The sequence below is a fragment of the Haliotis asinina genome, chromosome 8, assembly GCF_037392515.1.
Source record: "Haliotis asinina isolate JCU_RB_2024 chromosome 8, JCU_Hal_asi_v2, whole genome shotgun sequence".
Taxonomy (NCBI): Eukaryota; Metazoa; Mollusca; class Gastropoda; order Lepetellida; family Haliotidae; genus Haliotis; species Haliotis asinina.
The window spans coordinates 19,234,637-19,260,681 of record NC_090287.1 but is presented as its reverse complement, the minus strand read 5'-3'; the positions used below and the strand labels follow the sequence as shown (position 1 = coordinate 19,260,681).

The 26,045-nt window shown below is 37.1% G+C and overlaps 2 protein-coding genes across 2 annotated transcripts in view; one reads left to right on the top strand and one right to left on the bottom strand.

Annotated features, from left to right (window-relative positions):
* The window catches only part of LOC137293840 (eIF-2-alpha kinase GCN2-like), a 38,960-nt gene extending 32,043 nt beyond the window's left edge, over positions 1-6,917 (top strand). The window contains exons 32-39 of the mRNA XM_067824608.1: positions 3-131; positions 414-500; positions 971-1,065; positions 1,535-1,715; positions 2,195-2,305; positions 2,927-2,979; positions 3,602-3,670; positions 4,025-6,917. Coding sequence (XP_067680709.1) covers positions 3-131; positions 414-500; positions 971-1,065; positions 1,535-1,715; positions 2,195-2,305; positions 2,927-2,979; positions 3,602-3,670; positions 4,025-4,082 — 783 coding nt within the window. The 3' untranslated portion in view covers positions 4,083-6,917. The remainder of the gene's footprint in view (positions 1-2; positions 132-413; positions 501-970; positions 1,066-1,534; positions 1,716-2,194; positions 2,306-2,926; positions 2,980-3,601; positions 3,671-4,024) is intronic.
* A 1,066-nt stretch (positions 6,918-7,983) lies between these two features.
* Positions 7,984-12,730, bottom strand: LOC137293970 (proteasome subunit alpha type-6-like). Its single transcript, XM_067824873.1, has 7 exons — positions 12,517-12,730; positions 11,734-11,828; positions 11,230-11,311; positions 10,188-10,343; positions 9,794-9,972; positions 8,894-8,988; positions 7,984-8,348 (listed from the first exon to the last, which is right to left on the bottom strand). The coding sequence occupies exons 1-7, from the start codon at positions 12,590-12,592 to the stop codon at positions 8,291-8,293; spliced, it is 741 nt and encodes a 246-aa protein (XP_067680974.1). The 5' UTR covers positions 12,593-12,730; the 3' UTR covers positions 7,984-8,290.
* Between the last annotated feature and the right edge of the window lie 13,315 nt (positions 12,731-26,045).

Below are 26,045 nucleotides of genomic sequence, written 5' to 3'. Positions count from 1 at the left end.
AGCCACCAAGCCCCTATGATGTCCTGGTGTGTACAATCGGCTGCAAGCCCATGCTGAGGGAGAGACTTGCTGTAGCAAAGGAGTTATGGCTTGGAAGACTCAAGACACAAGTCCTCTTTGATACCATGCAGGTAAAATCCATGCTTGCATGTCTGTATACATATTCTACTTTTGTGAAAGTCCAAAAATCGCACAGTTGTTGATACATGCTATAATAAATAGCTCTGGGTGATATATTTCTGAAACAGTATTCATGTATATTCACCTTGATAATATGTCTTCATTATGTCTTTTTATCCACATCTATGTAAATTAACATCTGTTTCATTTTATATCTAAAAGTCTACACTACTTCTTGAGAACATCACAGTTGTGACAACTGTTTCCATTACTGTATTGTGTTATATCTACAGAGTCTGGAGGAGATCAGCGAGTACTGTCGTGAACTCGGTGTCTCTCACCTGGTCATGCTGAAGGACTCCGACTCTGGATCGGTCAAGGTAACATCTGCATACTCATCTCAACACATACAGTCCTCAGTTAAATAGGAGAAAACTTCAGTTTTGAATTTCTCTATTGATGAAAATTATTGTGAAATTGAAGATCTAGTTATTTGCTAAAACTTAAATGTCTACACATTTTTGGTGTAGGAATATGATGCATTGTATCAGAAATTATTTATGACATTTTAGATCCTGACAAGAAGGCAATTATGTCAAATGTTAAGAGAATTTATTATTTTACTGCATTTGGGGTATTGAGTGTACAACTTCAAAAACATGAGCTGAAGCAACTCTAGAATAGTAGAGTTCAAACTCTGTACTGTATCTTAGTGTTTACCAGGGTGTTTACTAGATATATAACATCTTGCTCACAATTGATGAGCATCATTCTAGCAGATACAGTCATGGACATGCAGTGGTGAGCAACTGTGTACTGAAGGGTTATAATGCTGAGTTTTCTTGTGAAGGTACGCACCATCGAGAAGGATCGAGTGACGGAGAGGAAAGTGCCTATGTCCGAGGTTGTGGACTTCATACAACAGAAGCAACAGTCTGCAAAGCAGTGAGTCAAGATGGAGGATGACAATTTGATTTCTGCCACAAAGTTGTTTGTTTCATGTTTTAGAATCCTGACATTATAGGAGAACAATAATCTTGGAAAATGAAACTTTTAGTCATGATCTTCCAGGACATACAGTAATTACCATGCTTTTTGTCCTCCCTAAATCTTACAGTCAGTAAATTTGCATGAAATTTATTGGTATGTTATAAATAAAGCTAAAATGATATAATGGGAATACTGTTCAAAGTAGCATTAAGACCCATCTCAATCACTCTTACATATAGTGCTGCTTATCACTCCGTCATCGTTTGGCTTACCAAGAGTCAATAATCATTCATTTTACTCCCAGCGCATTTATGACCTGCATATTCTTCATACCATCTTAGTCTGCTGACATATGGTGACCATCCTGAAATACCCTTCACCATGATAATCCAAACTGACAGGCCCACTATGCTGCATGTTCCAGAGAGTCGATGGATATGGCCCCAAGCAATGAAAAGAAGAGCAATACCGGCCAGTCCAGCAACTACTCTGAGATCAATCAGCCCAGCAATTACAGCAGCAGCAGCAACATCACCTTCAACTTCCTCTTTGTCATGGCAGAGGGCCGCATCACCTCAAATGTCAAGAGGAAGTATGAATCCCAGGTGTGTGATTAGTGATGTAATGTCGGGCAGAGTAGCTCTGAATAGAAAATATGTGAGTGAGGTTTTACGCTGCACTCCGCAATATTTCAGCTATATGTCGGCGGTCTGGAAATAGTGAATCCAGTGATGAACAGCATGAGCATCAGTCTACGCAATTGGGATACAATGGCATGTGACAACCAAGTCAGTGAACCTAACTAGTAGTCACCTCTTGCGACAAGCATGGAATACTGAAAACAAATTCTAACCTAGATCTTCACAGGTCAAATAGGAAAAGAATGTTTATGGAAGAAAGGTGCTTCATCGTCATGAGAAATGACAATGGGTCAACACTGTTGATGGAAGTGAGGTTCCTTGACTTGAGAGAAGCTAGGGCTTCATTCCTGCCTCACACTGAAGATTTAGTTGTTATCATGTATTATTTTGTCAGCTTTGGATACATTGTGGGCCAAGGTTGATGTGTTTGTTTCATTTTTCAGATGTTTAACAAACTGTCATCAGCTTTGAACTGGCTGCCAGGGAAATCTCACGATGTAATTGTTGTTGAACTGAACAAGGCAGTGTTGAACATAATAGCAGCTTACCTTGAGGTGGGAAACATTCAACACTCTTTATCCTTCCTTTATACAGCATAACATTTAATTATGTCACTGACACTTTGCTAATGGCAGTCTACAACTAGGAAATATATGCCTGTGACAACAGATATTTTGTCATTGTAAATAATCTGCAATACTGCAGTCATCTCCTGGAGCTCTACTTGCATTATGGTAACAGAAAAAACAATGTCTCTTTGTAACGAAAAGCATTGTGTGCTCGTCAGTTAAGAATACCACTTTAATTCAGTGAATCATCAAAGAGTTAAACATTTTGAACATCTTCAGTATTTTATACATAAGTACTTTATAAGTTTCCACCTGTGACTTTTCATGTTGTTTTGATGAAAGATGGTAGACACCAAATTAGCTCTACTCCGTGTATGAACATTGCACAACCCTATTGTGGTGAACATGTGATGTTATTTGAGAGCTCATTGGTCAGAACACTCGCTGGCTTTCCTCTCACTGTTTCTGTGCCTGTTTGGTCAGCTCAAATGGTGTCACACAAGATAACCCAATGTTTTTACTCATAGAGATATGTTTGCTTTCAAAATACACAATGAATCTCTATGTATATGTATTACAAAAATGTTTTCATGTAACTGTTCACAGCTGAATGGCAGTGAAGCTGACTTTGGTGCAAGCATTAGCTCTATAATAGAAAAGTAAGTAAAACTAACTCCTTCGAGGTAGACCAATTGTGTTTGTTACTTGCCTCCAACTGACCCTACCCGATGCTGGTATTTGGAAATAGGGCCTTCTTGCCTGTCAAGACTGTTTAGCATAGACTGTGATGTGGTAACACTGTTGAAGCCATAATATGATTAAGTTTAGAGTTCATTTTATATGCCTGATCACCAAATTCCTCTTTTTGTGAATATTGTTTTTATTTGTGTTCTTTTGAATGGTTTGGTTTGGTTGGTTGGTTTTTTAGAGGGGAGGTCTGTTCTTGTTTTACATCAGCGATTTTCATGAAAATAATCAGTACTCATGAAATAACTTCTTTTTTGTTGTCACATTCAAGACAGACCAGAGTGTTGTCAGACAAACTGTGAACATAGTGTTTAATCTCTCATGCCACTCATGCTTGGTTACTAAGGAGGAAAATCCTAGTTTGTTTGTTCTCAGAAGTAGAGCTTGTCGACATGTCCTGAACATGGACAACACTGAGGTTCATCTTGCTGCAATCATTGTTAACCATACATGGTGTGTTTAGTTCAGCCTCTCTGTTTAGTGGATGTGCCAGTATCATGTAATGACTGTGACATAAGATTTCCTTTGTTTCAGACAACCACGTCACAGGAAGTACTTGACAAACATCATTGATGAAATTCATACACTCAAATTTGAGAAAAAGTAAGCATACATAAAATATATTTGTCAGTTTAAAGTAAAATAGGCATTGGTAAATACAGCCATATAGAGAACATTAAGATGTTTAAAATGCAAACCTTATTTAATCAAAGCAATTTCAATGTTATTGACCTGTGAAGATTCCGATTAGAATTGTTCTTCAGCTTTGACAAAGGGCGACTTACAGGATCAGCTGGTCAGGCTCATTGACTTTGTTGACACATCATCACATCCCAGTTGCATCGATCAATGCTGTTGCTGTTGACAACTGGATTGTCTGGTCCTGACTTGATTATTAAGAGACTACTGTCATATAGCCGTAATATTGCTGAATGTGTCCTGTTGTTTATATTTCAGATACCAGTTCATCATCCTGTATGGTCTGAAAGACGACACTGTCAAACTGGTTTCTTGACACACACATTCAGAGAGGAAGTGTGATTCTATGTGCAATTATTCGTCTAACCAAAGTTAAGGATATGAAATCCTGTAATTTCATTAGGAAGAACCCATCAACAGTTTTTCATCAACACCATGAAGTTCTCTGTTATTTTTTTCTGTCAAAATCAAGACATAGATCTAATGTTGCAGCCATTACTTTCAATTGACTGATTAAATCAAAACTGTTTTGTTTTCTCAATTTTTATGTATGTTGAGCAGCCCCCCCAAAATGCTGTATGGTTTTGTTTTTGCTTATCTTCAAGGTGTAGAGACAGAGGGATACATGTTTTGGTAGTCATCTTTTACAAGGCAATAGTCCGAGGAAATTTTATGTTTCATAGGAATATTTTGAGCATCCATTTTTGGTCCATGGAACTGTTGTCATGCAAGCAGTACAAGTATTTAATACTGCTCCTAAACTAACATTTTCAGTAACATCAAACACAGACAGACTGTTGGATAATGACCCATATTCATACAGAGGACATGTTTCAAGAAGCCATTAAAGACTGGTGTGGACATACTCAGATGTGTTCAAATGGCAGATGCTTAATCATTCTTTGCTCACCAAACGTGTTATTTGGGGATCAAGGTTTTTTGACGCACAGCTGTACTTAAAATAATTACCTTCCTTTATTCTTGTTATGTTTAGGATCGACCCACCCCCATGTCCATCCTCAGTTTTTTCTTTTCCTCCTCTGTAAAGACAAAATTCTGAAAAACTAAGTGTATTATGTTTTGTGAGCACTACACTTGTTTGAAAACCCTTGCTAAATGCAATTATAGCATGAGGTGCTTGTGAGAGTTTACATAAAAAGACAGATTAATGACTTTTGTGTTTTACAATATCAGTAAATGTCACAGTGTGCGTGCGTGCGTGCGTCCCCACGTGCGTGCGAGGAGCAGGGCCAGATGCTGTGTAATGGTTACTGGTCATGTGTTTTAAACCAACATTTCAAATATTAAACAACACCCTTAGCTCTTAATCCTGAAACTGTTCATGTTCAAAATGTCGAATATTTCATTGGAAGATTAACTGTTTAGTGTGACTGATGACTTGATGACTTAATGGACATGGGTTTCAGTAATAGTGTTACTGACATGAACTTAGGCAAAGGATGACCTTTCTTAATGAGGAAAAGGACAAGCAGAACATCCCTCTGACTGTATGAACGTTTGTCACTGATGAGAGAAAATGGAGCATCATGGAATTGTTGGAAATAGAAATATTTCTTTTGTTAAGCAGTGTTAAGTCATTTTTATTCGTTACCTTTACATAATGTATTTGTTCCCAGAAATATAATGAAATGTTTCTGTTGCTCATTTCATTATTGTATGTGTTGTACAGGACCAAATATAGTTGTCAGTTGTGGATTTATCGTTGTGTTATGGATTACAGATTGGGGTGTAAAATAACAATCATGACATACGTTTGTAGATATGTGTATACAGTGTTATATTAGTTTCAGTCCACTGTGTGAAACTGCTCCGAAACATGCAGACTGTTTTGGGTGCCATGCATTCTGATGAGAGTAGAAAGTTGTTTTGCATGAAATTTGAAAGACTGTAAATATAATCTGTAGGTAGGTAGGTTAATATATTACAATGATGCAAAAGTAATCTTTGTAAAATTCTTAGGACCAGACCCCTGCCGTTCCTTTCCCAGAAAAGAAAAAAATTTCCCTGAGGAACATTTCCCTTTAAGCTTTGAACTTCATGATTATGTGCATACACCTACCCCGTTCTCCAAGATCCTGGATCTGCCCGTAATACCGAACAGTCTGTATAATTGATCTATCAGTATAATTTATATCAGATCTCTCTGCATTAAGATCTGAGGACAACACCTGATACATGATGCATCAGATACATTTTCTATTCAGTGAATATGAGTTTAGCTACATGTGTTCTGAATCAGTGTTCTGAGTCTGTTTTCTTTCCCTTCAATCAAAAGTTTCAAAGCAGATATAAAGATATGAAGCCAAATCCTTGCAGAAAATGGACATGTAATTGCCTTAAGACTTAATTATTATTGAGTGGTGGAAGTTTGGCAGAGTTTAGTGGACAACAGCCTGTGAAGGTGTCTTTAGATCTTCATGCAGACACACATCATAATAGAGTAAGCGATCTGAGGTTAATGTGTAATTGGTGGTGCTAATATTGAAGAAAATAGGCATGTTTGTGTAGTAGCTTGGACCATGACCAATGCTGACGTAAATGAAATAGTATTTTAACACCTTTGCAGTAGCCTTGTGATGTAGATTATTGTTTTAGGGTGGAACATGGTAAAGAGTAAAGTTGAGAATGTTTGTCATTGTGGTTACAGAGTTCGTATCAATACACATTTGATTGAGGACATAAACATCCAACATTTCAGACATACTGACGACACCATTGTTCACCATAACACAGCTGATAGACACTTCCCTATTTGGTTTGCCATGTTAAAATTAGCATTAAGTTTGAAGTTTCATTTGAGGTTCTGAGGCTGTACATTACCTCTGAGTATGTCAGTGATGTGATCTGTAACTGAGTATGCAACAAGATCAGACATTTATCAGGACATACAATTTTAAAATCCTTCTTAAAACATTGTTAAGTAAATAGTAAGAATGTATTTAAAATTTTGGTGTTTGCAATTCAGGCACAATATCAAATACAGAATATCAAAATGTAAATAAACTGTTGCGCAGCATTAAGGAAGTGTTTAGATGTGTTAATGTTCACTAGGAGATAACAATACGTATTGACACTCATTATTTTGAACACTTCATGAAGAATCATATCATGACAATAAATATATTAAAGCGAACCCCATTTCTGTTGTATATTGCAACAATCAAACAGTATTCCTTTCTCCAAATGACCTGATACACCAAAGTTAATGCCAGTCTGCCATAATTACAGTTATTGTCTGGGAGATCCAAGGTGCAATACCAACATGCAGGCATTGAAGGATATCGTGAGCAAGTTTACGCTGCTTTAAGCAATATTACAGGACCCAAAAAATTGGTTTCACACACTGTACCCATGTGGGGAATCGAACCAGTCTTCAGTGGGGAGGGGATGAGCAAAGGCCACTAGGCTACCCCACCGCTCCTGAAGGATGTCGACCTCAGACGTTCATGGTCCAGTGTGTGTGTGTAAATTCACTGTTTACAACTGCACTCAGAAATATTGCAACAGTATAACAGAGTATTGTACACTTGAACAAACCAACTTATTGATATCATGAATGATTGTTAATACATCAAATAAGTCTTACCCCACCCTCATTTGTAAACAGACTTAAATGTAAATCAGAACCCATCAAAGGTATCTAATTGAGTCCAATGTTATATTAAGAAATGTAGTGCATAACAAGAGCTATAGCCATTGAATGATGGTTTTAAATTGCAGTTAAAAACTGAGCACACTAACCAGTGGTTACCATTTAGCATAAGCAACTGTCCATGGTCACACATTGGACAAGTTGATCCACATACCTGTGGCACAAAACCTTAACATCACCACCTTCCTCCACTTGGAGGGGCGTGGGGTAACCCGGTGGATAAAGCGTGTCACATCCCAGGCCCCGGTTTGCTTCCCAACAAGGGTACAATGCGTGAAGCCCAGATCTGGTGTCCTGTGTCGTAATATTACTAAACGCAAGACAAAACCTAACTCACTCACTTCTCCATTTGGTCATCTCTAATGTTGGTAAACTGGAATTGGACTGAACACATAAAACTCATGATGTAGAGAATCAAACCGTGGCCTTCAGTATGACCTGTGAATACTTTAACCACTTGGCCACCCACAGCATCATTAATGAATGGACCATCCATGCCTTTAACATGGTTAATGCCACAATCTTCAAAAACAGAAAGGACAAATTACAGACATAATTGTTTATTTCAGTATAATTCACATTCAAAATGAAAAAGCAGGTCCCAACAGTCAATGAGATTTTTTTGTGGACAGCAAGAATTTATTTCTAATGAAAATAACTTTGATTTGCCTTCACTTCTGTGAAGACACTATTCATTATCCTTTGTGAAAAAAGTACTGGATCCACGTCACCAGAAAACAATATTAACAGCTTCCTTGCACAATATTCAAACTTGATGCCCTGTTCTTTCAGCATGTGTATATGAATGATTTATGTTGACTGATTGTGAAATATGTTACACTTAAGTTGGACTAGTCCTTCTCTGCAATAGCTGTTAGATGGGCATCGATCTGCTGCTCTGTAAGTACCCTGTAACACAATGCAACCATACATGACACCTTGATATTATCTCAACAGTGCTCAAACACACCATCTCTTTCCACCTCTCACAGAGATAAATAATGCAAAAATATCTCAAACTCTTCAGCAGTTCTACTGACAAGGAACAGTCTATATTTCTAAAGTATGAAGGTCAGAAACAGAGTATCTCTGGGAGAACTGCTTTCAAAAAGAACCCTTTAAACATTTTCTTTTTGTTTTGTATTCATCAAAACAGTTTATGCACATTGTAACCATTGTCCAAGGCAGAATCCCTGATTATCCAGAGTATACATAATTGTATTATACACTACTGAATAAAGTCAAGGATAGATAGATTACTAAAGTATTATATAAAAGGAGTGATTCTTAATCCTTTCATGCATCATTATACTGACAGATACAAATCACAGGAAAACTCGAGGATTACCATCTAAGTGACCCCCAACAAAAGATGGTGCACACAGCCATATTCATTGAAAACAGAAAATGGAGTGTCATGGTGTTGTTTCATGTTTTCTACTGATCTAATTTACCGGAAATGAGGATTATCCTTTGTGACAATTCCAACTTCAACTTCAGAGGCCTTGAAATCTGCAGATAACACTGTTGATAAGCATGTGATTGCAATCTGAAAATGAACAAGAAATTGTTATCAGAAACCTGCACCAAGAATACCACATTTCCAATGAACAAACCTCAAGAGACATTAGCATGACTGAATGCAGAAGATAAGCTCCCAAAGCAGCCCCTACACAGCTAAAGAGATTAACACCATTTCTGAAAAGGTTTCAGTTATAGCCAACATGTCCCCACGATGCGGGAGGAAAGCCTGGTGTGTCATTTATCGCCTTAAACTTTAAAGTATGGCACTGATGTAGCAAGAATGTAATTAAGAACAGAAAACTAACTACCGATTTCTGGCACATCGTGGGGATAAAACCGTTGCAGTGCCATAGGGCCATAGTGCCATACAGCCAATTGCCTTTACGCAATTTTCTATTAATATCAGGATATGTCAACTTCCAATTCCCTATCACTTTATGGTGTTTCCTCCAGACCACAAAAAGGGCAGGGCGAAGTTTCTACAGAAAAGGGCACCCTAGTTTGAAATGGGCACAAACCACAATAAAGACAAAATAAACAAAATGATCAGTTTGAGACTCATGTATTATTAACATACAGTCTCCTTTGCTTTTTTCTCAGGAAGCTTTTCACAACAGCGGTGTCTTTGTGGCAGTCAATGTTTAGCCTGATCATAAGATGCTTGTTACAGTTGATGACTTTCAGTCTGTTCCTGTAATCCATCACAACTAGCAAGTACCATTCAGGGCGCAGTAAAAAGGGGCAGGGAGCCAGAAATAAGGGAGGGCACCAGAAGAAAAGGGCAGGGCGCAGCGACCTTCTAAAACGCCCTGGAGGAAACACTACTTTACCTCAGCTGCCTCATTGTAGGAGAAATCCTGTTTCTTCTTGATCTTCTTTTCCAAGAAGCTGTTTGCTTCCAACTGCTTGACCCCTGCTGAGGTGGCCTTGAACCCACTGTAGTAACCAGCTGGGTCGGTCTTCAACACAATTGGGCCCTTCTCATCATCATAGCCGATCATTATCATGCCTGCATTATACCAAGATAGTGAGTGAGTATGGTGAGTATGAGTATTCCAGGCATTGAATGTAAAGTAAAACATTATAAGCAGACTGTACAGTCATATGTTAGCTGAAGGCAAATTTTCACAATTAACGGCTACATTTGGAATAGTGAGTGAGTTTCAACAATATGACGGCAGGGTTCACCAAAAATGGGCTTCACATTCAGAATATGTGACTTACAGCAGCCAAGAGGTCTCATCTCTGCACTCTGTGTGTACACCTGGTTGATGTCAGCAATGCGTTTACACAGCATGTCAATGGGGATCTCATAGCCATATGTATACTTCCACTTAGCTGCTTCATACCGGGCCCTCTGTACCTGTGAGCGACTGTCGGCTGAAAACATGAAGTGGACATTTAGAAATAGTGCCAGGAAACAAATAACAATCAAGTATTGATATCAACATATCATCCAACAAAATTATTGAAATATTGACAATGACTGCATAATTCCTATAAAATCTAAACACCATGATAGACAGACAGAGGCTTGCAGTCATAGGCTCGATGCTGGCTTTAATGTTGATGTCATGTACCTCATTCATGTTCGACCAAAGAAAAAATCTATCTTCCATATCCCTGAGTCCTACATAAAAATGTTTAAGAGATCATAAATGTGAGTCAGCTGGATGTAATTCAATTTATTAGAATTAAGATGAATTTGTCTAATTCTGATTGGTTAATAGTCAAACCATACGAAGTCATGGCAGATTTGCCACAGTGTCAGATCTGTCATGTGACAAACTACATGGGTTGTACAAATGACCTTGACCTTAGATGGAATGTGGCTGCCAAACAGCTGATCACTTCAAAATTTTAAGAGTCGACATATACAATTATGAGCATAAACAGAATAAAAAAAAGGTGCCATAATATCTTAGCTGTGTCAATAAATACAATACAAAAAAATAATACCTACACATTTCACTCGTCATTTAACAAATTCTCAAAATCAATAATTTTTATCATAAACTAAGCCATCCCATGGTATCTCCCGTTATGACTATTCAGAAAACAACATGGCGAAACGTTTTACATCTCATTCTGCCAGAGGTTGAATGCTGTTTAAAGATACGCTTATGTAAAAGACCTTAAGGGTAATAAATTTGTCTCATGAAATATGGAATTTACATGGGTCTTGTAGTCCCATAAACCTTTTCAAAACACTGTGTAACTTATGTGTTGTCACTTATATCCAGGTGTTAGTGCTACATATCATTACCTATCATCCCAGTCATGACACAGCCAATGTTCTCTGTGAGTTGGAAGAGGTGAGTGACATCACTAGCGTCCAGCAACTTGTCCTGAAGAACAAACACATACAACGTATCAACAACTGTCTGAACAATCATTACATTAATAGTTTCAATGATATCAAAATCAGGTTTGTTGTATCACTGATATCTAGTTGTGTTCCAGTGATTGAAAATAGTACAAATTCAATCGAAAGAAGGATTAAAAATCATCATTGATTGTTAAAAACAATACGTGTATTTCCAATTTTGTTGTTTTAGCATAACAGACCTGAATGAAGTGAACTCACCAATTTAAATTTGATGAACATTCACAAACAAACATGTGCTCAACAAGATATGCTCACTGTAAAATTTCATCCACTTTCTTATTCAACAATGATTCCAGTGTCTTTCTTACACATGTTAGAAATGCTTGTATTGTATGACAGTATTAAATGACAGTATTAAATACAAAAACATCATATACTCACAGGGACTTTCTTCTGTGTTACAATAACTGCTGAATCTTTCCCTCGCACTGCCACAGATGTCAAACCACCCTGGTTTATAGCTTTGAAAGCATATTCTGTAAAGAAAGTAAAAGACATTAGATTTGCACCAGTATCATTTATCATGGTCTCATTAAAACCAAAACTAAAAGACAATTCATTGTCTGATTTCTGTACCTAAGTATAATAAACAGTAACACTATTTTAACATTAGTAGTTTGACACGATCAACGATGTTTAACTGGAAGGAACTCTAAGATTCTATGAAAACACTACATGACTTGGGGATTAAAACTGCTCAGACCTAAACCTAACATGCATCAATGGAATAAATGTAATACAAATGTTGTTAGTTGTCATTTGACATATTAATCAACAGAAAGGTGAAAGAAAATTATGTACACATAGCTGAAGACGATTTCCAAGATGTCAGCTAAATATCAAAATTAACATTACTGCTATAAACATATTCTTGCAACAGTCTGTTAGTCTTTGTAAATTTCACTAATGATGACTCGCGTATGGCCAACTACTGTAGCGTGTGTAAGGACAGGATTTATTCCTATACCTGTAAGTTTCTCAAACGCAAAATCACACGCTAAATGATGCTTATCGATGTGTTCAATTTACTTAATACATGTTTCATAACAAATGCTGATCGTGTAATACAATAGCAAAGATCAATGAATAAAGAACCCGGTTTGAAACTGCATCCTGAGACCTGCACAAACATCAATTCATGTCGTCTTTACTTGTGTATCTTACCAACTTGATACAGGCGTCCTTCTGGTGAAAAGATTGTGATGTACCGATCAAAACCAGCACTGCTCCCGCGTGCCATGACAAAACAATATTATATCAACAAACCCCAACACTAAATACGCAAAGTTTTCACGAAATCATACGACAGATCCTTATGACTATGCAGAAACTGCTTCTATCATGGCAGCATGTAAGGGTACTGCAAAAAGTAGGATGCGATGTCTGCTAAAAGACGAAATATGTAATACGAAATATGATTGCAAGTTGGTGAAATCGGCTCTTTGAAAATATCTGACGCGTTCACATTACACACCCAAAGGCAAATGTGTTTCATTATAGCAAAAACTGTGATTATCTGAAATAGTAATCCTTCTAAACTCGAGTTCAAAGGTTCAACTCAAACATGAAGCTATTTATTCAAAGCAGTCCATGGGCCACGGAGGGTGATCACCTCAGGGAGGGCATCACCTCAGGGACTAACAGTCATTATATTTTTTATGTACCCTATATTCATAGAAGTAAATTCTGATATGACAGACCACTGGAAACTTCGGCGCTTTGATGGTCATCTTGGTGCATATGCAGCCACAAACGTACCCAAATGAGCACCCAAACACATGGAATATGACAATATTTCTTCCTGAGAGTGAGAAATACGTGTAAAAAAAATATGAAATGGCTGAGTAAATGTTCGAAACATGTTGTTTGAGTTAATTATTTTCACATTTGTTTCTTATTATATTGGCTACATTTTCGTGAAATTGCTAATCTGTACCAAAATTAATTATTTTTATGACGGACTTTCATCCCGGCTAAGTTGCAGCATACCGGCTTATGCATTATTTTACCCTGGATCATCAGACTGTTCCCCACCTACCTGTGGAAAATATGTCGTATCATGCAACCACACGTAGGCGCAAATAGTTACTTTGGCACTCGTGAAGATCCGGGTTAGAATTGATCTTCGGTTACCCAAGTTTGTCCAAGGAGGGAACTAACGGGATCGGAATGTCATGGTTGTTGGTTTGGTTGCTACATGTCATTTGTTCTATGTTGCGCAGAACTATGGATGTCCATGCTGTTGATCACTGGATTATCGAGACCAGACTCGATTATTTACAGACCGCCGCCTTATAGCAAGAATATTGCTTAGTTCGCCATAACACTAAACTCACTCACTCACTCACGTTTGATTGCTTATCCATAATATCCTTACTCATAGAGTAGTGAGTGAGTGAGTTTAGTTTAAGCCACCCTCAGCAATATTCCAGTGAGTTTAGTTTTACGTCGCACTCAGCAATATTCCAGCTATATGACGACAGTCTGTAAATAATCGAGTCTGGACCAGACAATCCAGTGATCAACAACACGAGCATCGATCTGCACAATTGGGAACCGATGACATGTGTCAACCAAGTCTGCGAACCTGACCACCCGATCCCGTTAGTCGCCTCGTACGACAAGCATAGTCGCCTTTTAGGGCAAGCATGGGTTGCTGAAGGCCTATTCTACCTCGGGACCTTCACGGGTCTACTCATAGAGTACCACGTCGAAACATACTTGTTGTTTCCAACATGTGCCCACGTACTAACAAATTCATTTTGTATTAATACTGAAAACATGGTCGACTCAAAAGTCTTTCAGACCCTGTCACGTATGGTTTTGATTTTTGACGGCATAGATTGGTACCCACTTTGCCATAATCTATATAAGGCCTACACTTGAAAATGTATGTGAAGAATTTTGAGAAAGAAATGCATGATAATTTGTTTTATTCACTCTGATGTAATCATGTTTAATATTAGGTCACTTTTAATTCCATTAATTTAAATTATTTCCACTATAATGGTTAAATTCCATTAAAATGGAACATGAATTAAGTTGGGGCATGACTGGTATTGTCCATGCAATCTGTCATTTACAAACCATGACAGGAACATCATCTCCGCTTGCACAGCTGAAGACCGTCTGCTTTGTTTTGTGCATCAAGATGTTGCTATTTGAATCTTTAATTTACCCCCGTACCCGTAGATCATATGAATTCTGCCTACCTGTCACACTGAAGTCCGTTATCATGTCAGTTAGAGAATAGCAATATTTAAGAAGTTTTCAATCTATTTAATCGATAAAATTAACACTAAAGCAACGATACTAGGGCATTTGGTCGTCTTTACAAAGTAGAATTCAGTATGATGAATGTACTGAAGGTTCCAAAATTACAAGATTCATCTTTTTACAGTCGAACCCCAATGTCTCGAACTCGGTTGAGACGAATTCTCGGATGTGTCGAACTGAGAAATCGGTCCCTGCCGATTTCCTTATATTTATCATTATTTTTACCCTGATGTGTCGAACTAGATGTGTCGAATTCCCGGTTGTGTCGAACTCATTTTAGGGTCCCCAAAGGCTCTGTATCTTGGACATGAATGGTCAAGTTGTGTATCAGGGCATTGGGTAACAGCAATTATTTAATATTCATATGAGCGAGAATTGACTACAAAACGTTTCCTGATAGCAGATTATTACAAAACCCAACAAGCCTCGGCTCAAAACATTTTGAACAAAAAACATAACAAAATCAGCATAATGTGAAAATATTAAAGATGCAGCTGCTGATAGGTGTCATGCATTTGTCCTGTTGCTCTGCAACAAGAACTGACCAGCGACACGTAATGTCATCAGACGTCCTGATAAAGTACAGATAAAGTAGTTTAGGTAGAACTACAGCCATATTCCCGCTATAAAAATAAAAAAAAGCTGAAATGACGCTGATAAAAATTTATTCGAATTGTGATGAAAACGAAACTGAGTGTTGGGCGTCTAAATGGCAAGCCAGAATGAGTGACCTTTCTAAACAACAACAAAAAAAAACAACAACTGGGAAACCTCGACATCGGGGAAAACATGAATTCTTCAGACACACAGAAGCAAACGCATCTGTTGTCAGCTTGATCTCCGCATAAATGCTCTGATACTGGAAACACCAATTCAAAATTGATTTCTGAACCTACAAAGTGTCAAAACTGAATGCCTTTCAGTTTCGACATCTGTCTGTCTGTCTGTCTGTCTGTCTGTCTGTCTGTCTGTCTATCTGTCTGTCTGTCTATCTATCTATCTATCTATATAATGGCATTTTGTCCTTAATTATGAACTCTTGATATAAAACACAGGATGTTAACATAATATAACAGTTTAAAACACTCATCAATATGAACCGCAGATAATGATAAATGGCCTGCCACGTGTCTTCTTCTCTTCTTTTTTTAAAGAAAAAATAAGCTTCTTGTAATCATTTCGTTGTCTTTACTCGCGTATCTAACATGATTAATATAAGTTTTTTTCTCCGATGAATCTGAAAGAAGTCACTCACAGGAAGTTAGTTTTACATTTATCATCACATTGTGGGTGAAAAATGGGCACCCCTACTTCACAGCCGATTCCAAGAAAACGCTGAAATTCACAGAAGTCTAGCAAAGTGGAAACAAACCACATAATATCATTATCCTATAAAAACACCATTTCAATTAGCCCCTCCGATCACCACAATTTTAGGTGTCTGACCCATGGATTGATACAGATAACTAAACAATCATTTACGGTTTATATTTGTGGCCTACTTCCATTTAATCATAATGGAGGTATTAATCTGAAGACACTAAAGACACAAAAAGTTGTATGTGCAGCATTTTCATTATGATATCAAAGAAAACAAAGGTGTTGTTTGAATTTTAACACCATTCTTGTTATATAATGGCAAGAGAGTTTACAGAGTAATGAGACCCGAAGCGGTACCACTGGGTTCATTTTTTATTAAACCTGGAAACATGATCGATAGCCAGTTTTGTGCCAACGATTACCGGTTACTGGTGTGTCCAAGGGAAGCAACTCTTCGACGGCCTAGCTGACTGGGTCATCCGGGCAATGGGGGGAAAAGAAGAAAATTACCACGTGAAATGTATTTATATTATTTTATTCAAACAAACAACAACATTACTTCTTTGAGAGACATTTAGTAGTTGGAGTAGGAAGGAAGGATGACAATATATGGATGAACGTTTGGTGTAGGTCCTAACACTTGCTTGATAACGGTGTTAGAACCTACACGGAAACGTCGCTCTCATAGCAATAAAGAAGTTGTTCATCCAAATATTTTCATCTTACCTTAATCTACATGTTCCTTCAAACCATTGCTGTGCATCTATAACAGATTTGACTCAGAAAATTCGCTCCTAAATGTTTACACATGGTCTAGCATTTCACTTCCAAATCCCCACAATGCCGCCTGCAGGAGACCACGAACATCCAGCATTAAAACTGTTTCCACGTTTCTTGTTATACTGTATTTGAAATACACAACAGAAAGAAAACCAGAGAATCCCTTTACTCGCGCTGACAAGATAGCTGTCTTTCTTTGGCAGTTTCGGTAATTTTATTCATCAGTATGAAAGGCCAGATGCATTATATTAAGATATCATATGGGTGAGTCCTTGGAAACTTATACTATTCTACAAAATCATGCAATCCGTATACTGATCAAAATGATGATATCATGTATATGTACGATAAATTAGCTGAGATGATTGCTGACTTGATATCAGTAAGATCTGTCATATGATGGTCGAACGATGTAATTGTGCATACATGATTTAATCATGCAACAGATGGTTGGTTGCACGACTCTTTATGTGTCAGTTGTATATTTACATGACGTGATATATGTAAATCCTGTGATCGAGTTATAAGATGACAGGTCTAAAGAAAAAGTCAGTATGTAAATTCAGCGGCTCATTGTTTCACGTCAGTACCTTCCGTTTATTGCTGTTCATTCTTACTAACGGAGACAGATTCTAAAGCCAATTATGTACATAAAATTAGGTTTGATAAACGTTTAAAAATTACAAAATAAAATTAAACGGCAACTATACGTCTAGGACATACGGGCACAACGCCCGAGCTCGACGGCCAATTCTGACGTCCGGACATCGACGTCAGCGTCTCCAATGTAGCAGACACTTGTGATGGGAAGCATATTATTGGAGAAGAGTTCTCTTCACGTTTCCAGTTTCACCGTACTGACGGCAACACCTGCGACCGTGTTACCTTTTGAATCCCCTCTTTTGATGTGGCTCATTTACACATGCCATGTGCGCTGTTCCCCTGAACTGTTTATCGTTCCTTTACCTGGAAACGCCGGTGGTTCAGTGTATTAACATTTCATTAAGAGATTAACATGAATTCTATTTAAGTTACGGATAATATATACCTGTAGAAACGGGGTGTTCCACTTTTGGTATCCCGAGACGTAAAATAGAAGCGAAATTCTTTGTTAAAATGCTAGAGTGCATTGCTATCGTATCAAGCTTTTAGATTACTACTGCTAGATGCAGTAGACGTTTTTAACATTGTAATGTAACCATAATTAGTTGCCCAGAATGTATTACTGTTTGATGAGCGCAGTGCAGTAAACAATAACAGTAAAGTTATCTTCAAGTATAGCATGTGAACTTCGATATAGAAGAGAGTAATTCAAATTTAAAACTCAATTTGGATTTAAGAATTTACATTGTAAAAGTGATGTTGACTTGCGTCACTTGCATGACAGCAGTTGAATCAGTTGTAGAATTTCTTTTCAGAATTATTCAATATGTCTCATCTCACCATGTGAATTGATGACATCATGTATATACCACAAGGTATCTGTTGGAAATCAAAACTACTTTTATTAATTACATAACACATAATGATATTACATGCGCTGTATTATATCTGTTTGACGATTAGATGCTTATTTATTCATTGTAATGCCTTTGTCTATGACATCGTGGTGTAAGATAACAAACGGACAGTGATATAGGTGATACACAATGGCTAATACGTGGCTATATTTGATGTCACTGTGGAAAATGAAGGGAGACGCAAGAAACAGTATTTCTTTCGAAACAAAGTATGTTCTGGAAAACATACCTATTTTCAGTTGATATATATTACGTCAACTGTTATCAGATAACACGTTTCGAAAATCAGAATACACATACGACTATGTGATGGATGTATTGGAGAACGCTTCACGTATGTTTTTTTGTGGCATGTGATGTCCACGTTTCTCAAGTGTAATCTCGGCTAATATCAGGGAAATTTGATGTTTCATAAAGAATGTGTTCCTTAATCCTAAATATAATAAAACGATTTCATATTTATCCTGTCCTTGAGAATATCTTGTAACACGACCGTTTGTGGTTTGATATGTGGAAACTCAAAGGGGCCATAGAGTTACCTCTTTTGATCTACAGTCTGGCTGGAGACGCTTCCAAGTTATAGGGAAGTAATAAGGAAAACGTTTTGTTTTTCTGTGAAATTTGGTTCTCATAAAACAAAATCGGACCCTAGCCTGTCTACTTTGTGTCTATCACACTTCCTCATACTTCATATGGATGTCCGTCAAAGTTCAGGGGTATGGTGGCTGATTCGGGCCATCGCTTTATCGCCCTGTAAAATCAAGGCGACATCGCGACAAAGCGATAGCACGACACGACATTGCGATACGCCGACACGATATAGCGATATTGCGATAAGGCCAGAAAACGAAATAGCGAAAACACGACACGATATAGCGATAACACGACACGAAATGGCGATAACACGACACGAAATGGCGATATCACGACACGAAATGGCGATATCACGACACGAAATGGCGATATCACGACACGAAATGGCGATAAAACTGGGCGACATTGCGATATTGCGATAAAGCGAAAAGGCGACATTGCGATATAGAGACACGATATGGCGATACAGCGACATTGCGATAACGCGAAAAGGCGACATTGCGATATAGAGACACGATATGGCGATACAGCGATATTGCGATAAAGCGATACAGCGACATTGCGATATAGCGACATAGCGATATAGCGATACAGCGACATTGCGATATGACGATATTGCTCCCTTTCCATTTGTGAAATGTGGAAAAGTGGATAAGTTTATTCACTTTTAGAATCTAATATGTGAAGTATGGGATTAAACATCTGGCTAATAAAAAATAATTTACATGATTAATGTTCATGGGTTTCAGTCTATCTCTACAGATATTTTTAGATTAAGAAAGTCTGGGTCTTGTAGTTGTTATTGCATGATGCCTCTGGAAGACGATTTGGAAACAAACAGTTAAACTCATGTGTGGCCATGGTAATGTGCACAAAAGGATTAATGAAGCTGATTTCCCGTTTTCCGAAAGTCTACGTCTTGCCGTGTCAAGTTAATGTTTAGTACTAATGTCATGATTTTTATCAGTTCATAATGCACAAAGTGCAATTTTGAAATATACTAGTATACCTCAATGTGCTAGGCTCGTTCACAGCACATCATCCTGCCGCCGACTGGTATATACTGGATGAAGAACGTGCTTTACGTGCGCATTCTAGTAGCATCTCATGTTTGTTTATTTATTTATTTATTTATTTATTTATTTATTTATTTATTTATTTATTTATTTATTTATTTATTTATTTATTTATTTATTTATTTATTTATTTATTTATTTATTTAAAATTAGAACCTTATCTTTTACTTGTTAAAGTTAACACTTTCTCGATTTGGTTGTAGCTTAGAAGTTCGTTTTAAAGTACGACAATGATAAATTTGTGGACGTGGCCGATAATACCGCTTAACCGTTATATTGCCATACGAGCTTCACAGTACTATATTTCGCAAACCGGTTCACCCGATACGATCTGCCATTTATGTGATGTAGCCAAACTACTAATAATATTCGTATTTCCTCTATATCATTATATATGAATACACTCCGTATTGGGTCCTCTTATGTTCCTTGTTTAGATAAATGAATCACTTATTGGTATCAAGCAACATACTTTTATTTGCTGATGATACCTCCCTTTACATAATCATACGTAACCCCACCGATGCACCAAGAATGTTGAACAGTGATCTTGCTAATCTGTCTGAGTGAAGAAATGAATTGCAGGTGTCGTTTAGTCCCCCCAAACCAGTGACAACGTTATTCACTGAAAGGCAATACCTAGAGCGAAAACAGATTTAATGATGGATGACTATCATAAACATTTAGGGCTACGATTTCAAAGCAATGGTATATAGAATATGCAAATCGAATATCAAGTAAAGAAACTAGTCCTATAATATATTGCTTTTGGAATCTTAAATGTGAACTAATAAACTAAACAGAAAGACTGTATATATCATTCCTCCTTCCTGTCTTTGAATACTGTGACTTCATTTGGGACAACTGATCCCAAGAACAAGGATCAGTACTAGAAAGATTACACCTTGATGCTCATCGTACCTTAAGCGAGGCCATCATGGGTATCAGTCATTAAACAAATGACGAAGAAACATGTATGCCATCTCTCTTTCAAAGGAGAAAGAATCATAAATGGTTTATTTTTTATAAGATGGTACATGTTTAACGCCAGAGTACTTAACAAGATAAGCTCCACAAGAAGTGGGCAAAAATACTCACTATTTCCTTCATAATGCCAAAGATACTCAAGACAGCCAGAACAAAAACAACTAGACGAGTTTAACACTATAACACTCTCTTCTTCCATTAGTCATACAAGGCTACAATAATCTGGACGAATATGTAAATCGGCAGAGTTATTGTATAAATTTAAATTATATCTTACTTATTACACTCTCATTTTCAGAGCTATAAATACTTTAATTATTGCCACGCGCTTTTTCCAAATTATCATGTCCAAACTGAGACTGGGTGTAGTGCTTTAAACTTATACCATTTCGAAAGACATAAAAAGAAAACAGTTCATACCAATGTGGCTTTTTAACAGAAGATACCCCGTACTTCACTTTTTGCCCTGTATTTCGTCATATCAGACATAATATAACCAGTACTTCTACCGCAATAGATTCTCTGTTGAAGAAATAATCTGTGGCAAAGATAACGTATCCAATATTCATGCAGAATTACTTCTTACATCCATTTATCATTTCATAATTCAACTCCAAACGTATGGCTAAATGACACATAAACTCCTTTTCTTGGTTTTGAAAATTGCCTCATTGAATTATACATCCTTTTACAATCTCTTAATCGTGTTTAATTCGTTTAAGCTGTTTTCTCTTGGGAGAGGCATCAATACAGGCCTTGTTCGATCTGTTTGCCATTCCTTTTTGTGGGTTCTCTGTTGTCTTTCTGATGTCTTTTCTTTTTTTTTCTTTTTTTTTGAATAAATACTGTTTAAACCGCATATTTTTAGTTTCGAAAATGTTTATTGGTCATGTGATTGTACTAGCATGAATTTTAAACCATGTGAATTAAAGAAAATAGAGTGGTAGGGCAGTTGTTGTGGGGATAAACAAACCGAAATGGTGGACCCTGCTGCAGACGCTTTTTCTCGAGTTCCAAACATTAGAGCAAAGCATTCAGAAACATGTTCATTTGATCTCTCCTACAATCACACCTGATTCCTAACTGGCTAGTGGCATTGTTTCAAAAGAAATGAAACAGTAATTTCATGACCTTAAACCATGTGTTCCACTTTCATAATGTATTGCAATACATATTGCAGTACGCTAACGTATATCACAAAAGATCGCAATACGAACATTTTGGTAACACCCAACCCTGCTAATGACTATTTAGAAAAAAATCGGTAAATATCTCAAACATTTCTACATTTAGTGTAATATTTTTTGTCCTTATGTATGGAACAATGTGTCGACGTTGTAATAGTATTAACCACCCCACCATTCAAATACAACATTGACATGGTCAGAAAGCAAACAAACAAACAAACAAACAAACATTCATGTTTTTATCTGTTTTCAAATCGTTTACCAGAGGGATCATGCTATAACAACTACAAGACCTACACTTTCTTAATCTATAAATATCTGTAGAGATAGATTGAAACCCATGTGCATTAATCATATACATTGTATTTTATTAACTAGATGTTTCACCCCAAAAACATTTACATCCCCGCACATGTACCTTTCCTGTAAAATTCTATTGCTCTAGCCTCAACAAACCTAAAATAAAGTCAATTCCACCCAATTTTGTATCAAATTGTTTAATCTAATCATGTGTAATATTGTATCTCGGACTGTTTAATTGGGCTGTCTCCTCAAACGCTGAAGGTCATCAGTGGGTCCACAATACTGTATTCGGCGTCAAATATATTTTGCTTTAAATTCTTTAAATTCTGAGAGTGACTTACTATACTTACTGAAATTAATTCAGGGTACAATGTAATATTTTCTTATATATAGATACAAGAATAAAAAGTATTCTACAACTTTTCTTTATGATCATATTATCATTTCGTAAAGAAGAAAAAAAGGCACAGTATGATGGCAAATCCGTTCTGGTGAAATCCTATAGCCTACAAAGTTAGCATGACCATGGCCTGCACAACTATCAAAGTTTGAAATATGTCATCACTCATCGTGCTTTTGGATGAGCTATAGCTATTTCTGTAAACTGGATGGTTTTACAAATGCGTTTATCTCACATACTCCACCTATCAGATTCTAAAACTGAATCAGCTTACCCGCTTTTCCATATTTCATAAATGGAAAGGAAGCAATATCGCAATGTCGCTGTATCGCTATGTCGCAATATCGCTGTATCGCCATTTCGTGTCTCTATATCGCAATGTCGCCCAGTTTTATCGCCATTTCGTGTCGTGATATCGCCATTTCGTGTCGTGATATCGCCATTTCGTGTCTAGTTATCGCCATTTCGTGTCTTGTTATCGCCATTTCGTGTCGTGATATCGCTATTTCGTGTTGTGTTATCGCTATATCGTGTCGGGTTTTCGCTATTTCGTTTTCTGGCCGTATCGCAATATCGCTATATCGTGTCGGCGTATCGCAATGTCGTGTCGTGCTATCGCTTTGTCGCAATGTCGCCTTGATTTTACAGGGCGATAAAGCGATGGCCCGAATCAGCCACCATACAGGGGATTATACATACAAAATCTCATTACAGTCAAAACTACAAAACTATTTTGGAAGCAATTGCGAACACATGTCATTTGTCCTTTGTTCTGTGAGTGAGTGAGTGAGTGAGCCAGTGAGTGAGTGCGTTAATATTTAATGTCTCATCGGCAATATCTTAGCCATATCGTGACAAGAACTTTTAATACTGAAATGAAATATATGTCTATTATAAAACCTGTCAACGAAAGACAGTAAAACAACTAGGATATCACAGAGTAGAATATAAAACTAGTAACTATACCTAAAACAATTTATCTATAGACGACAATACAATATAAAAATGGGCTATAGATTGCTAACAACTGAAGGTAGATCACCATATTAGGGACCATGAGGACTTACAGTACCTTTGCTACCTGCATGGAACCTAGCTGGATTTACATCATTCCCTCAGCCGTCAGCAATTCGGAAAATCTAGCCATTCAGTAAAAAGACACTTATTCTACGATCAAAAACATGGAAAGTTTGAATTTACTTTGAATGTTTGTGGACTTGCGTACCCTCTCAGGAGGACAATAGTTTTATGGTACTTCAACCCCCTTTGGGGATACAGCCACTAACAAGCACAGTTACGAATTTAAACTTCCAATAATAAAAAATTATCTATATTTACAATTCATTTAATAAATCTAATTCTTTTAAAAATGCAATGATTAAATGAGAACTGATATTAGTAAAAAGGTCCTTCATACTACGTGATTTAAAATAGGTATCCCTTGTGATGGAATATTCCACGCAATCAAGCTTGGTCGTGATTCTTTCATCACAAGGGATACAAAATGGAGGATTCTCGTACCTTCAAAAGGTGTTAGCTTCAGCTGTTAAAACAGAACTGTTGTCTGGTAATCTAGAAGATATTGTTCTGGATCCAATGACAGTGGCACAGCCATTGCGCCACCGTCCTTGGACCCATCTGCCAATAAGGATTTATAATTGCTATATTTATGTTTTAGTTGATTATATTCTTGTTTATATTGTAATTCATTAGTTTCTGATTTTTTAAATGCGGTTAATGTTAGGTCCACTTGAGGCCTAACCAACTGCCAAGGAGGAGGAGAAAGAAGACGGGAGGGAGCTATGTTTTCCAGCTCAATGCCGGCCGAACAAAGAAATGGTTTAATTCTATGTCCTAATGTCGGGACAAGAGAAGAGTTTTTGTTGTATAAATCCTCATAAAGGGGATTGAAAACACAGTTATAAGCAGGGTTAGATTCATTAGAGTATAATTTAGTAATGTACAGTAAAGCTAACTTAATACGGCGCTGCTCAAGAGATGGTTCATCAGCCTCAACATAGAGACCGTCTACAGGTGAAGTTCTAAAGACAAAGTCTTAGACCTGGGTGATGGACAGAATCTAATAGTTTCAGGTTGCTTTTGCTGGTTCCATCATATACGATAGAGCCATAATCATGTTTTGAGCGGATGAGTGATCTATACAAGTGAAGGAGGGTAGTCTGATCCCCTCCCCACTTTGAATTAGAAACAACCTTTAATAAATCGAGTGCCTTCAAGCATTTGGCTTTTAGGAATTTAATATGGGGCATAAAGGTCAAATGTGAATCAAAAATCATCCCCAAGAGCTTAGCCTCCTTGACAACTTTGATAGGGGTGCCACTTAGAAATAGTTCTGGGTCTTTATGAGCTTTATATTTACGGCAGAAGTGTATACAATTGGTTTTTGATTTACAAAATTTGAAGTCATTTTCAAGACACCATTTATCTTTGTTCTGTGATTGCATGAGGTGAAAGAATGTGTCCGTTTATACAATAGCAAAGTTCACGTTCTGTAGTGTTGCAAATTAAGAAAACGGACTTCAACTTCAACACAATTATGTATATTATTGTATATTTACCCATTTGTGGATGATTTTAAAAATAAACAAAAAAGCAGTCGAACAACTACCATATATCCTACTATCCCAACAAAAGAATATTTTTATTTGGATATTTCCAAGAATGGTGAAGATGATAAGGAACATATCATATAATAATGAGGTGGGCTTGGAAAGATTGAAGAAACGATTTCTATCCCAACAAAAGAATATTTTTTATTTGGATATTTCCAAGAATGGTGAAGATGATAAGGAACATATCATATAATAATGAGGTGGGGTTGGAAAGATTGAAGAAACGATTGCTGGAACAGCAAAACAATTTCTTCTCCCTCTGTAGTGTCACCGTGTGATGTGAAATGGACACGGACCAGGACATATTTTAAATAAAACTAATTTCTAAGTATTTCCTCATTGACAAGTGCGCAAACGCCCGCTCATGCCTCCGACCTCAAGAGTCCTCCTTAAACTTAACTTTAAGGTATCCTTTTCAGCAAGGTGAATTACAGATTTGTTTTGCGAAAGTACTTAATTCTCAAGCTATGAATGTTCACGAAGAACATAAATGTCAGTATCAGAGTGAAATGAAAGGAGTTGTGAACATACATAAATAAATAAGAAATGAAATGTTGGGTTTTCTTTTAAATCAGAGCTTATAACTGAAACCAAATGCAATGAATAAACATACCCAG

What these genes read in the sequence shown, in the direction of transcription:
- LOC137293970 (XM_067824873.1), bottom strand. Translation starts at nt 12,592, where the DNA reads ATGGCACGCGGGAGCAGTGCTGGTTTTGATCGGTACATCACAATCTTT. An exon ending in TAACACAGAAGAAAGTCCCT is followed by an intron (nt 11,312 to 11,733) that starts GTGAGTATATGA and finishes TTTGTTCTTCAG; the next exon opens with GACAAGTTGCTGGACGCTAG. An exon ending in GATGAGACCTCTTGGCTGCT is followed by an intron (nt 9,973 to 10,187) that starts GTAAGTCACATA and finishes GGTATAATGCAG; the next exon opens with GCATGATAATGATCGGCTAT.